At 37.2% G+C, this 15,302-nt stretch overlaps 1 protein-coding gene across 2 annotated transcripts in view; it reads left to right on the plus strand.

Moving 5' to 3' along the window:
* Positions 1-15,302, plus strand: part of LOC137273701 (nonsense-mediated mRNA decay factor SMG7-like) — a 523,786-nt gene that overhangs the window by 279,764 nt on the left and 228,720 nt on the right. For both annotated transcript variants that reach the window (XM_067806500.1, XM_067806501.1), the window contains exon 15: positions 12,895-13,008. In XM_067806500.1, coding sequence (XP_067662601.1) covers positions 12,895-13,008 — 114 coding nt within the window. The remainder of the gene's footprint in view (positions 1-12,894; positions 13,009-15,302) is intronic.

Here is a 15,302-nt window from a genome sequence, read left to right on the forward strand (position 1 = left end):
ATAGCTAATTGAAAATAGATACAATGAAATCATTTGGTTATTCATAAGAAACTGTCAAACTTTTAGTGCAGCATGATGCCATGACTGATGCAAAATCACGCATAACGACAACGGTACTTATGGGCCTTTCTGGCTCCTTCCGTCATTTACAATGTAACCGATAAAAACATGTAACAATACTCAGATAGTCAGAATAATTCTGATTACTTACATCTCACATTTATGTACAAAACATCCCTGAATCAAGGAAAAAGTCCTCTCAAAATCCTGTGTACCCTTGTCAGCGAAGCCACCATTTTGAAAGAAATCGGTCATCAGTAGTGATGTCACATGTCAGCATTGTTGCACATATTAGGCAATTTCTGGGGTGAAGGTCGGTTGAACAAGAGTAAACACAATGCCCATACCATTCTGATTGCACTTTTAGTATTCTCATGTATATTTTGCGTATCGTTCAGATATTTTTTCAGTATCTACATATATCCATGTTCAACATCATATCATATGTGGATATAAGATATGCATTTAATAATATTTACATGGGAAATTGACTCAGTAAGTGTACTATACCACATTTTAAGCCTCTTCACACGTGTTGGAACATCACAGGTAGCCATTACTGCAACATGTGCTTTAGTTCCGGTGATGTACAATATTTAATACGTTGGGACAAATATTGCAGTTTCATATGAACAGGTTAATAAACAAATTTAATTCCAACTTATAAGTAAAACTGATAACATTAATGAAAATGATTTGTACATTTCATGAAATATAGAGGCACATATATTTGAAGGTATTGTCTTGTTCTTTATTTTGGTGTGTTGTTTTTATAGACAAAACAATTATGAATATTGATTGACCAGGTGTGAGTTTGTCAAAAACGTTTTATGATTCATTATGATTTTTTTCAATAATAAAGTCAATTCAAATTAGATTAAAATATATCTGATGGCAGAATATCTAACTCAAACAGTATATATACGCAAATTGTTAAAAATGTATAAACCAGGTTGTGTCTTAATTTGGACAAGCCTCAAGTCCATATTCTAATACTTCTGTACTGAATTAGCGATCTCTTCGTACCTTTCTTTGCATACGTATGAAGTGAAATAATTTCATAATCATAAGAAGAAAAGTATATTTCCCAAATGAACATTCAGTGAATATTCAGGTGTTGTGAAATTTTCATTTATGCTAAATTGATGCTGGACAGGTGCGCGTGTTGTTCACAATAAGATATGTAGTAAAACTGTGTAATTGTTGATATATTCTGGACACTATTTCAGTGGTAAAACCACTCATTATATATTTTGGCTAAAAAGTGTTGAATTCTGACACAGAAGCCGAGATCTTTTACACATTGAGTGGAAATTAGGTTGGATATGTACTAATCAGCAACCAGAGTCGTCTTTTTCCGACATCACAAAGTGCACAAAACATGCCGTCACGTGACATCAACTAAAATGTTGCATTATTTTCATTACATTTGCAAATGTGGCTGTTACTCCGTTAATAATGATGCAAAATCAATCAAAATACATCTACACAAACAGCAGAATATGGGAATCTAAGAACTAAATTCTGTATAGGATAGGGACATCCAAATCGCTATTACCTGCTTTTTGATGTAGTACATTGGCATCTTTTATTACAAATTGTGAAACTACCAAAAGGAATCCTCTCACATTGGGAAACTTTGTATTGGAATAGTTTGGTTCAATGTGAACAAAACATCACGAAAATATACTGTCTGTATCCACAGCAAATTCTCTCCATGTGATATGAGTTACATTGACCTAATGTAAACCATAGCGGAGTTAGGCCCCCTTATCTTTATACGTGCATGACCTCTCTGTCGACGTTTGACCTCATAGAAGAAAATCGATTTTTTGACACTTATTGCGGGTCATTTTTTATTTTGTGTATATGGCATTATGCATTAGCACTTACATCCATTTCATATACACTTATATCGTTCAGATATCAAGCTGTATTTTCTTCGCTCACACTTTCCGTAAAGACGCCAAATTAAAAAAATCATAGCAGAGTGCTTTTATTGGTGCACGATGAAAAACTGAGAAATTTACTGTTTTTGAACACACACAAAAATTGTGGACAACTTTTAGCAGTGTCTATTTCTCAAACCCTTGAGGTCGCCGCAGTTATATTTAAACCAACGGATAGGAAATTAAATATTCTACATTTCTGTGCAATTATATAGCCGTAGGCAGATCCAGGACCACCCGAGTGCAAATCTCGCACAACGTTCACTTTTCAAACCTTATGAAAATGTGTGCCTGAAAAAAACAACTAGGCATTCAGGGGGTTAAGTTTAAGTGGTCGGAGTTAGTCTCAGAGATTTTGCTCCATCAGATAAGCATAGATGGGCATGGCATTGTCCCAATGTAACTTAAGCGACCTGCCATTGATACATGGATTATCAGGCCATCCAGTCGCCATCACACAATCAGGTAGTGTGGATTCTTGGTCGGGTTTTGTGCCTTCCCCGGGGTCAAGTCCCATCTCCAGTGTGGTTGGTGTCACTACCAGAGGAAGACTGACTGGGCTGCAGAGTTGAAAGATGGTTTACTCCTTGTCTGTCTATCTAGGCCCACCACGAAAAGGCATACATCATCAGGCCCGGCATGTAATGCGGGGGATATAGTCGATGCCTCGTCTGTGTGTCTGCCTGCCTGTCTGTCCAACCGTCTGTCCATCCATAATCATTTAGTTTCCGTTCAATATTTTTAGACCAAACTTGAAAGACATAATAATCACAACCTTATAGTTGTGCCTTTTGCTATTTACAGAGTTTTGGCATTTTTTTTTTTTTTTTTAAAGAGCTGTTCAATATTTTTCTGCAAAACTTGGTAGATATATCAATCAGAACCTAAAGTGGTGCCTTTTACTATGTACAGGTTTTTGTGATTTATCATTTTCACGGTTTCCATGGAAACGTTTTGAGCAGTCTCAAAATGGAGGGATGGGCTTCGTTTCGAAAACTATTCAATATCTTACAGCAAAACTTGGCAGATATTTGAGGCAGACCACAAAGTGGTGCCTTTTGCTATTTACATTGTTTTGGCATTTTTATTTTTCTCGGTTTCCATGGAAACAATTCAGACTTAGTCGCAAAAGGGAGGGATGGACTTCGTTTCCGGAGCAGAACACAAAAACCGTTTCATATCTTTCAACAGATCTTCACAGTTATGTGAGGCATATGGTGCTTTTGATGTTATACTGATAAATGGCATTTATATTTTTCGTGATTTCCATGCAAATGATTCAAACTTAGTCTAACAAAACATCAAGTAACTGTCAGATGATTTGTCCTTTCAGATATGTGGGGTCCGGGGGATATGTCATCTTCTGATGACTCTTGTTACAATTAATGGAAACGGGGGACAACTGAACACTTATAAATCATGGTCACATTGAGCCATATGCACTTAACAATGAAGAGAAATGAATACATTGATACCAAATAACTTTCCTTTAGTTATTTGACAAATATACCTATATTGAGTTTAAAAGAAAAGCTTGTACATAATGACAGTTTTCACGTTATATTCAAGATTTGCTCACCTATCTATATGACAAAGCTACCCCTCAACATCTGCTTGATGTGTGATGTGTCACTAGATGATTGTACTTTAAAGTAAAGAGAAATAGAGTATGATACGCAATAAATCCATCACTACCACACACATCACTACCACACATATCATAGTCACTCACCACCACAGCACGCACAGGATACATGCTGGACACCCATCCAATACACATTAGGTGCAAATATAGACAGTTGTAAACCCAATTAAGGCATAAACACGTTACTAATCTGGATTAGCACAACATAATTACATTTTTAATCTAGAACTTTATGTTATATGCGTTACTGGAATATACCTTAAAGTGTTAGAAACCATTTTACATCCCAAATATAACTAACCTGGTGACCAGCTCGACCTCATATTTTCAGCTCTCAGAATGCACTGAAAACCACAAGGTATGATCATGTTGAAGCAGATGATCATCCAGTTAAAGAGGCACTGATGCGGAGCAATTTCCGTGGACTGGTTAAAACTTTTATTATTGTTTTTCTCCCGTGAGTACCCGGATGATATCCCAGAATTCGTGACTGGTTCGTGATCTCTGCTGCACAGTCCGTATGCGCAATTGAGAGTTTAACTATAGACAGATCAACTAAGGTGAAGTCATTTTTACTTCATTACAAATGTATTATGAAAACAAATGAAACACTTTGAAGATTAATCATCTGCCAGTGGTAGAAATGGTAAAAAACTATTTGGACGGAAAAATCATGAAGTCAATGTACGTCTCTATATTTGGTCTCATAACCCTAATTAGTTTATTGTCATATTTGTATGATTTTGAAAATTAATAAAAGAACACACAGACTGCTTATACTTATAGTAAATTTCTAACATGACTGTAACATTTAAACATTGTATAGACTGCCAATGTGGATCCTATTTTACACACATTCTCAATCTAGTGTATGTTTCCTGTCACATAGATTCTGCTGAATGCTACAACAAATAAATTAAAACAAAATGCAAATAATGTATGTAAAACAGACTAATTTTGTAGCAACAATGTCAGGCTACTACCTTGTTCAGGAATGTACGCATCAATATCCACAAAAAAGAACGATATTCTATTCATCTGCAGCTGGTAAATAATCCTGCTCTGTGTCGTGTGTCTTACAACAGTCAAATTTGCAAAAAAAGTGGTGAAAAGCAGATAAACCTCTCATTGGTCACCCAAGATAGGACACCTGGCAACTAAGTAAGGTCACATGCAACCAAGAAATCAAACATAATTAAAACACATTTATCACTTATTCATGACATGTAATATACATTGCTGCTTTTAAAAAAACAAACAAAATTATAAGCGTACAATCGCGATTCAAAAGTGCAATATTTTGTACTTCGGCTCACTTCTCCCGAAACGAATCCCTCGGGAGACCGAACCCAGTCATAGCGGGTGGATATGCACTCAAGTGTAACGACGGCTTCCGATTGGCTGTTTCATTTGCTGACGTGCTGAGGGTTCATTGTGTGTACAGAAAGATGATCTGTTTGATGGGCATGTTGGAAGTATAGCCAGTCACAAGAAAGTAAGATTCTTTATGGATAACAACTTCTTTTTGTGTACTTGATGTGTCGTTTAACTCATTAAGGCCGAGAGCCGCGTATATGCGGCAAATTAATTAGCTTCTCACAGCGAGAGCCGCGTATCGGGGGTAATAAAAAGCACCTCTTATTCAGCGAGAGCCACATATTGGGGGTTATGAAAAGCACCTCTCATTCAGCGAGAGCTGCGTATTGGGGGTTTTAAATTTTAAATTCGTACTGTACCTATAATTTCAATCAATTTAGCAGTAATGATAAAAGATTAGCCTTTCTTACGAGAGAGGTTACTTTCTGTGTTAATCAGAAGAACTATTAATGTGTTTTGATAACAATTGCTTGCAATGTCGGGGACTTATACAGGCAGATGAACATATGTCTGCGAGAAAAGGGATTATGAGATGTTGTTACAGGAGGCACGTGTTTGTTACTCGTCATTGGGAGTGAATACTAAGATACTATATGTTTGCACATTGATTGAATTAACGGTGACAAGGTTACAAAACCTTCTTCTAAATTAAATCATTCATTCATTCGTTGTAAAAGTTCATATAATGAATCGTAGACATAAATAGCAATACTGTATTACACTCGTGTAGATTTGAAATAAATCAAGTCATTAATTTAGACCTAATTCATTTGCGACTATTGATTTTAACAATGATACAATTTTTACAATTTTGACAATAATACATAATCGAATATGAAGTGATAACTCTTGCATCTACTCATAGTATACATATATAGTACACATAAACCATACAAAGGTAACTGGGGTATTTTGTTCAAGCTGTTTCATGCTTATTTGAAATGTGATTTTTCAATGCAATTTACGTAAGCATTGTGTAAGAAACGTTTGTATTTGATCTCTGTAATTATCTTATCCTGTGTAATGATTACGTGTATCAGATCCATCGTTTATAAAAGGAGGATAATATATCAGTTACGGAATTGATGCGTATAATCATTCAATCAGACAACACTAAATATATGAACACCTCTTTCAACCTCAAAATAACAGACTCTGGTCGAATGCATGTCCAGGTAAACTTTTGTCCTGTGACAAGTGTAAAACAAACTTATGCGCTGTTACATCATTGGACAACCTGTTTTGTGGAGTCACGCCTATTGCCAATCTTCTGAAGCTCGTTTGCTTTCAAATCAAATATAAGTATGCCCATCTTCATAAATATTTGGGGAGATTCAACTACAAGTGTATACATCACAATAAATCAGTGTCGTGTTACTTTTTTTAATTCTATAATACATGTATTTGAATTATGATATGTATTCATAACAATGTACAGATTATATTGAAATGTTCAGCAAGCCATTATGTTTGATGTACAAGTAGTATACGCAAATAAATACTATCTCTACTCAATGATTGGATTGGGTTATCCAGGGTAAAAATAATCGGGTTGTAGCGCTTTGAGCGCTTAGAAAAAAAAGCAGACTCGTCAAAGTGCTTGTTAGTCCTACGTGTACATTTCAGGCATCCTTACGATTACGTATGTTCATGATACACAAAGTTTTTCATGATAGCTAGAGTTGATAAAGCCGAAATCTAGCATATCGATTGGTCAACGATCTAACCAATAGTCAATCTGTATCCAAGCTGTCGAGTGATCGAACATACTCTTCAGAAATTTAGCCCACGCCCCATCACCTGTCATTTCCAATGTGACAGGTATCTCATGATACGATTGGTCATAGATAACAAATCAGGGAGTATATTGAACAGTTAAGATACAAAACGTCCTATTCGGGAACTTTGATGACGCCCATCCCATGACCCCTTGTCTTATGTATGTGCAAGGAATAGCATTATACAATATGTATGCATGTATATTCGTATATTTTCTGCGTTAAATCTAGATGAACCAAAGCGACAAACTGAATGTGTTATATGTAAGTCACAGACTAGCTTATTAGTACTTTCCTTCAAATATTCAGTATACACTAGCAATGTATCAGAGAAAACGCTTCTTTCATAGATTATTATGCACGTGCGTAAATTCGTCTTTACTGCCATTGACATAGATGTTTTGAACAATTTAATCTCTCGCAATGACATGAGAGGGGCATCATTTGGTTTAAGTATGTCTTACATACAATGAAACGGACTGGCAAGCGTCGAGACATCAAATGCAGATGTTCAAGCTGTGATGTGTTTTTGTGCGTTGACTGTTTTGAGGCCTACCATAAAGACTTGTTCCAAGGACGATAACGCTTTATGCACTAGTTGTGTTGTACAAATGGTACCGTATACCATTCTTGTCAGTTGTTGGGCACAATGTGTGAAGCCCGTGCGATACTGCTGGAATATAGCTAAAATCGCCGTAAAACTAAATTCACTCATTCTCTTCAATTGTTGCATTTCAGTCGTTATTCTTTTACATGTCCAAAATACTAAGACATGTGTGTTCACCATCAGAGAACGAATACACTCATCATAGTGTCAGTCTACTCCCATATGTCTTATGTGTTTCTTTCATACATCATTACAGTAACTGATGTTATGTTTACAATACACAAATTGTTGCATGATAGTTGATACAGCCGAAACACAACACAGCCATTGGTCAACGATAAAGCCAATAATCAATCTCTACCCTATCACTTGGAGTGTCCAAACGTGCTCTTCAGAAATTTAGGCCATGCCCCATCACCTTGCCCTTCCTATGTGACAGGTTCTCACGATACGATTGGTGAAAGTGTCAGCCAATATAATGAGTGAGATATAAAACGTTACATTCGGAAAACTTTATCCCATCGCATGATGGGAAGCTTTGTGTAACGTTGAGTGATGATAAATGTATCATGCAATATGTATGTGTATGAATGGTGATGTATGTTTGCAGCGTTAAGTTAAGATGAACAAAGTGACAAACTATAAATCTCTGTATGCTCCATGTTACTTACACACCTATTGATACTTTCCTTGAAATAGTCAGTAAGCACGAGCAATGTATTGGTAAAACATATAGACGATGATAATGCAAGACCCCCTCTTTTTAAACTCTGTTATAAATAATATATTATAATTCAGTCCATACGATGAGAGAGACTGGAGGAATTTGTATATGTGTTCATCTCGTACGTACAAAGACCGCGTAGGTGTTGATAAAAATACAGCACACAAAGGCAAAGGGGTATGAGTGACACAGATAATAAATTACATGAAATGCTGTAATATATGTATTCACGTCGACCTCTTTCCCATTTACATCTTTACGACACAATTCAATAATCAGTACTTGTTTGTGAGACTAGACAGTTTCCTGTCATATCCGAGACCTGCCAGGGAAATCAGGCATGATTAGCACTAATTAGTCTCGTCGCAGCAATCAGGCAGTCAGCGAGGGGTGCCAGGTGTTGGGCAGTGGAGCAGCTCCAGGGCTTAATGAGTTAAGTATGGATTCATATACTGTTGTCAAACAAAATCATATACACTAAAAGAAGTTTTTATCCATGAAGAATGTATATAGAGATGTTGGGTTTGGAAAATACATGTTCTCTGAATTTGCGCTCGATCCATTCAAATATCATGTCAGTAGGGATGGTAAACTAGTGCATGGCTGGAATCTGCCCAAGCACAAAGCAGGACTTGAAACTGACAAGCGTTTGCACCAGTTTCCGTCAGATCCAGTCATCCGAAAAAAATTAATGTAGTTTGTTTGCAACCCACAGACATAAAAACATGTCATGTGTATCACACGTGCCTAATTACATAATGTGGCAGACACGGGACTCGGGTGCACGAGCCATAAATCAACTTATTTTCTTTTTGTCGTATAGTCTGATAGGTGCTAAGTTCAAAGTGCTAAGTTCAAATTGCACGTGGTCAATGATTGAAGCTGTGTATTGCATGTTGTCATTAAGTAGACAGGCAGACAGACATATAGGTGTGAATAAACCAGACACTGAGCTTTCTCTGTGACAGAGACTGCTTACCACAATCAACAAGTTTTTTTTACGTAACGAGTAGATTATTTACTTGTTTGTGTGCACAACCAAGATTAGACTACTGCTCACGACTTAAGACACTGGGCATGCATACTGTTTCAAGCTCCACGAACCTATTCAATGCGCATGCGTTATGGACGCAGCGGAGCACAGCTGTTGAAACCAGTTTTCCCCCCAGCGCTGGGGGGAATTTAGTGAAACGTTTGAACTCCGATTTCGCGGGCTTTTCTTTCACCACGTTTTTTTTTTCAACTTTACAGGTTGAATTGGCATTTTTTATGATTAGTTTCGGTAAGTGCATACCGAAAGGTACCAGAAACTGCAAAGTTGTGTTTTGTGCATGTGACCTTTAACCAATAATGAGCAATCAATCAATCAATCAATGCATTGGTGGTTAATTCTTCGAAAGAAGGGTGTTGTTTTTACACTCGCACTTTTCGACAGAGTGTAGTCAGTATAGATTAGTACATCTACACACACTGCCTTTTGACAAAGATAAAAGTAATTAATCAATCGACCCGTGAAGGTCCCGGGGTAGAATAGGCCTTCAGCAACCCATGCTTGCCATAAAAAGCGACTATGCTTGTCGTAAGAGGCGACTAACGGGATCGGGTGGTCAAAATTGCTGACTTGGTTAACACATGTCATCGGTTCCCAATTGTGCAGATCGATGCTCATGTTGTTGGTCACTGGATTGTCTGGTCCAGACTCGATTATTTACAGACCGCCGCCATATAGCTGGAATATTGCTGAGTGCGGCGTAAAACTAAACTCACTCACTCAATTAATCAATCAGTGTGTTATCGGTTAATCCTTTGATCAATGTTTGTTTTTGTAACTCAGTTGATAAACCCTCTTGCATAACTCACATGTGCATATTACATAACATACAATACATTTGCCATTACAGACCTTAATTTATAATGTTGAGTATTTACTCCAGACAGGAGAAATGCCAAATGGGAACCTTTGTTGAGTAACCTGAGTGGTGTTATCACTAATTATACGTGTTCTAAATTCAGTAGCTGACCACCAAGAGAATGATGACAAATAATACGTGTAGGTTTACACCATCAAATGCAAGTTACAGCAAGGAAGATGTAGTCTCTGTGTCGCATGCAGCCTGAAAACACTTATGGGCCGAAACTGTATTGAGGATACCAACAGAACTTCGTTACATAAGAAATACATACAGGCATTTGCTGTGTACTTGGATAAATAGGCGTAATCTCTTTTTTTACGTAAGAACATTTTCAGATTTCTCTACCAATGGCAAATGTCACTGTTTTTAGTTTACGAATTCAAATAAATCAACTGTGTGTTTTTGTTATCATAGATAATAAACCAGGGTAGCCACCATAGCTACCAAAATTTACGTATGATATTTGCTATCACAACTGGGTCATCACTCAGAACTAAATGTAAAGCAATCTAAATGTAAAGCAATCTTTCAGACTGAAACAAATGGCTTGCTACATGCCTTTAGACATCATATTTTCTCATAGAATGATGAAATATCGAATTACAAAACACGGAAATTAGGATCAAATTGGATCAGTCACTATGCCACCCAAGCATAAAAAAAAAACTACACTGCTGGGATATTTTGTTACGATCAGACAGGGAATACCATGGATATTTTGAAATACTGGCATATGATGGGCATCTGGCCTCCTGACTGTTCAGGTGAAGAAATTCTGCTAATGTGGACCGGAGCCCAGTCCCTTTTGTCCGTCACGGTCGAGGGAGTGGGCGCAAATTTGCTGTTTGGTTTCATAATTAGACCATTGGCGAGAAACATTATTCGCTCCACATCTGTGCCCCTTTAAGCAATCAAAATCCTCTATGTTATAACAAAGATTCAGATAAACATGAAATGCACATGAAATGCATATTCATTAGCCTGGCCTACAGAGAACAAGCACAAATAATACTGTTGACTGCAAAACTGTATAACGCCTCCAACAAACTTTTTTGTATGCTTTTTATTGACATTTTAAATAAAACACAATCTGAAAATACAAAGTTAAACATCACTGCTACATAAAGAAGTCTATCCACAGAACTTGGTTTTCCTTTCTTTATACAACTTCTAAAATGCCTCTGAAAGAAGACACTGTGAGACGTGTCTTCAGGATAGTCTGACAGATATATCAGCATCCTCCCCACTGTTTGCATCAATCCAGCTATGTCTGAGAGGGTGCTGTGGCAGCACATGAGAGGCTTGAATTTCCATCCACCATAATCCAATCATGACTGTCAGTCAGATGTTTGCATGGCAAGATCGCCAGGGAGTTCATCTTTGGCACTCAGCTCATTCCAAGATATGTGAACTTGTCAAGTTCATCCATGAGGCTGATATGAAATATGTGAATATGTTACGTATCTCTCAACTTGTTAAGAGTTGGCATATATTTGAGCTTCCTTCACACAGCTCATTCCAGGACGGTATGTGAACTCATCAAGGTCATCCGTGAGGCTGATGTGAATATGTTATGTATCTCTTAACTTGGCAAAAAGTGGAATATAGTTGGGCTTCCTTGACAAGACTTTTCAATGGTTTTCCTTCCCACTACATCCCGTGAAACAACTCTGGGTAAAACAACCAGTGTATTCATCAAGTTTTCATCAACACAAAACAGTATTTTTACAGTGGGATGGGGCAAGAGTGGAATCTGTCAAATTCGGACTCGACGGGGACCGACTAACTTCTCCGAATTACATAGAGTACGAATTGTCCAATTTGACAGGAGTTAGCTCCCTTGATGACGAAGTTGAACTTTCAGACACAACAGTGAAAACACATAATAAACAACAATACACTAGTGTAAAATGAATAATTATTAATTTATTATTAATTTATCAATTTCACTGATCAACTTGATCATCATGTTGTGATTCATGGTCAATTTTACTTTCACTTACAGAAATACTGCCTCAATTCTGCCTGTTTGTGCTTGAAAAATCACCGACGTAGCGCAACATCCTGTGTCATTGCGTCTAAGCTGAAAAGAGGCTGCAACATTCTCTCATTGTTATGTTATGCAAATTGTCTCATTCTTTGTAACATGTTCATCATTTCAACATGAGACACATCTGACATCGTTTCATCATCATCATTTTTGTCTTCGCTTTGGAGGTAACTGATGAAAAATAATTAAGACTGTTTTCTATTTATAATAAAATGACAGTGACACTGAGTGACACTGAGCCGAGTCCTCTTGGTTGAGTTGTTTGTTTACTGATTATCCCGACAATTCGCTTGAAGTCGGGGACTGCTAATTAGGCCACTCACTCCACCTCCGGCAGGAAGTCTGACATAATCAGCGTGTTTTCATAGTCAGTTGCCTTATCGGGGTGAGATTTTAGTCCAAATTCCGAATTATACTGAGTTTGATTTATTCAGCGTTTGTGTAATGATAACTAAGTTCTGCCGGGACCACCACTAAGGTCCGAATTGTAAAGAAAACCGATTTAGCCAAGGTCAGAATTTGACAGATTCCACTGTACCTGACTCCTTGCACCACACATTAACCATCTGGATAACGTAATAGACTGTATTTGTGATTTTGACACTTGCAGATTTGAAATGCATTACCAGTCATAAGAATATACTGCCTTCTGATTACCTTTAGTTGTACGATCATGAGGTTTGGTTGTTGTGTGTTTTACTTTCAGAGAAATTCTGTAGAGGAAGTTCAAGACCTCATTAAACTTGTTTAGTTTTGGATAGGAAACTTAAATTATTTCATGTATGTTTCAGTGGCTACAGCTTCAGTCGAGTCCCAGTTGATGGACTTCAACTCATGTTGCAAACAGAAATAAGATGTCATCGCTTGCTTAATCATGGTAAATGGTTGGCCAAACAAGTTGTTGGGTAAGTAATTTGGAAGCCTACACACAATATGGCTGAAATAGTGCCGACATGACTTTAAATTTTAACTCACTCGCTCACTGAATATAGAAGCCTGCAGCTGTTGAAAATAGTCCTCTGTCACCACACTTTCTCAAACTCACTAAAGAATGCTGTCTAAATACCAGTGAGGACCAGTCAACAAGTATTCCTTTCAGCACTCCATTCTAAGCTCAAAAATTCACATACAATTCTTATTTCTGTTGTATATTGCACATTTTACGGTGTACTTGCCAGAAAGTCGAGTTGGTCTGTGGTCATTGCATGCTTTTCCAGTGTTGGAATCTTTTTAGGAATACTGGACCAATAAAGTTAAAACAATGCCTCCGTATTTCTGGCAGTGGCAGTATCCTATATTGTCCATGTTCCAGTCCAAGTTTTAAAATGTCAAGTTTAAAGGTCACATGCAACTCAAAACACTACTTTGCAGATTCTGATACCTTTCGATATGAACTTACAGTAACAAATTATCAAAAATGTAAATTCAACTTGGAAAGTTGAAAATTAACGAGATGAAAAAAAACATGCAAAATTGGAGTTCAAACGATTCACTAATTTCTGTGCTGTGCTGGTGCTGTGCTGGTGCTGTGCTGGTGCTGTGCTGGTGCTGTGCTGTGCTGTGCTCATAGCGCAGCCACACTGATTAGGGTTGCTGGCTTTAACCGAGAAGTTGGAGAACAAGTGATGTTTCTTGTGATTACAAACATCCTGGGTCTGCAGTAATAAAAATACACTGGTCCCAAAGTTGGTTGCAGATTTGTAAACCAGTTCAAGAATGTGTGTCATTAGAAATAGAAATTTATTTGTTGTTAAGTGCTCAGCTTGAAAACTGAAATGTTTTACTACATGTCTATGGAAACAGAAAAACATGTTGATCATCAAAAGCAGTCTCTGTCACAGACAAAACTTTATGTTTGTTTTATTGACCTAAAATTGACCTAAACAGACCTATGTGTCTGCCTGCCAGTGGGTTACAAACAAACTGCATCCATTTTTCCTGGATGACTGAATCGGACAGAAACCGGTGCGGAATCAGACTGTCAGTTTCAATTCCTGCTGTTTACTTAGACAAACAACTGTAGTTCACCATCTCAATATTAAATGACTGGATTGAACACAAATGCAATGAGCATGTATTTAACAAAACCTAACATCTCAATATACATGGATAACAACTTCTTCTGTATATGATGCAATGTTTCAGTATGGATTCTTATACCATTGTCACTCTTGCTTGACAATGGTACATGAATCTGTACTGAAATGTCACATCATATACATTAAGAAAAGTTTTTATCCATAAACAATCTTACTTTCTTTACAACTCACCAGACCTGTGAAAGTCTGGGGTGGAACAGGCCTTCAGCAACCCATGCTTGCCATAAAAGACTACTATACTTGTCACAAGAGGCGACTAATGGGACTGGGTGATCAGGCTCACTGACTTGGTTGATGCATATCATCGGTTCCCAATTGCACCGATTAATGCTCATGTTGTTGATCACTGGATTGTCTGGTCCAGACATGATTATTTACAGACCGCTACCATATAGCTGGAATATTGTCAAGTGCAGTGTAAAACTACACTCACTCACTCACTGTAACTCATAATACTCATAAAATGCGAATCAAACAGATCATCTCTAATATACACTCAGTGAGCCTTTAGCTAGCAATGTATATTGTAGGTCATGAATATGTGATGATTGTGTTTTAATTATGTTTGGTGTTTTTAGTTGCATGTGAAGTTTAACTGGGACATCTTTTAACCTTTGGAAATGAAATTCTTTTAATATGTATTATGGGGCAATATGAACATTGCAACATTTTGAATTTAGTCTACAGTTATTCCAAACCCAAAGAGTGTTTGAGAAAGAAAATTGTCATAAAAGATATGGCCAAGACAAAACCTTTTCTTAGAATATAATTGGTAATATTATTAAAGTTGTATTTGACTTCAAATTGTACTTTCATAGGTGCTCAGCATCTCTGTTAGACAACCAGTAACAGCAAAACAAGGGTCAAATGAGTACCGTGAAGCTTTACAAAGTGTCCTATTTTCTTGTGATATCTCATGCATTCATCCTTCTAAGTATGACACAAAAATGAAGTATCAAATTAATTTCATTGCAAACAAAAAAGACAAGGGTCAAATCTGTCTGCTTCAGTGTGAAAACCAACATATATATCCCCCTTCACCTACCTGTGAAAACCTTTTTATATCCCCCGGCATGTAATGCGGTGGGATATAGTCGACG

This window comes from Haliotis asinina, chromosome 2 (genome assembly GCF_037392515.1).
Source record: "Haliotis asinina isolate JCU_RB_2024 chromosome 2, JCU_Hal_asi_v2, whole genome shotgun sequence".
Taxonomy (NCBI): Eukaryota; Metazoa; Mollusca; class Gastropoda; order Lepetellida; family Haliotidae; genus Haliotis; species Haliotis asinina.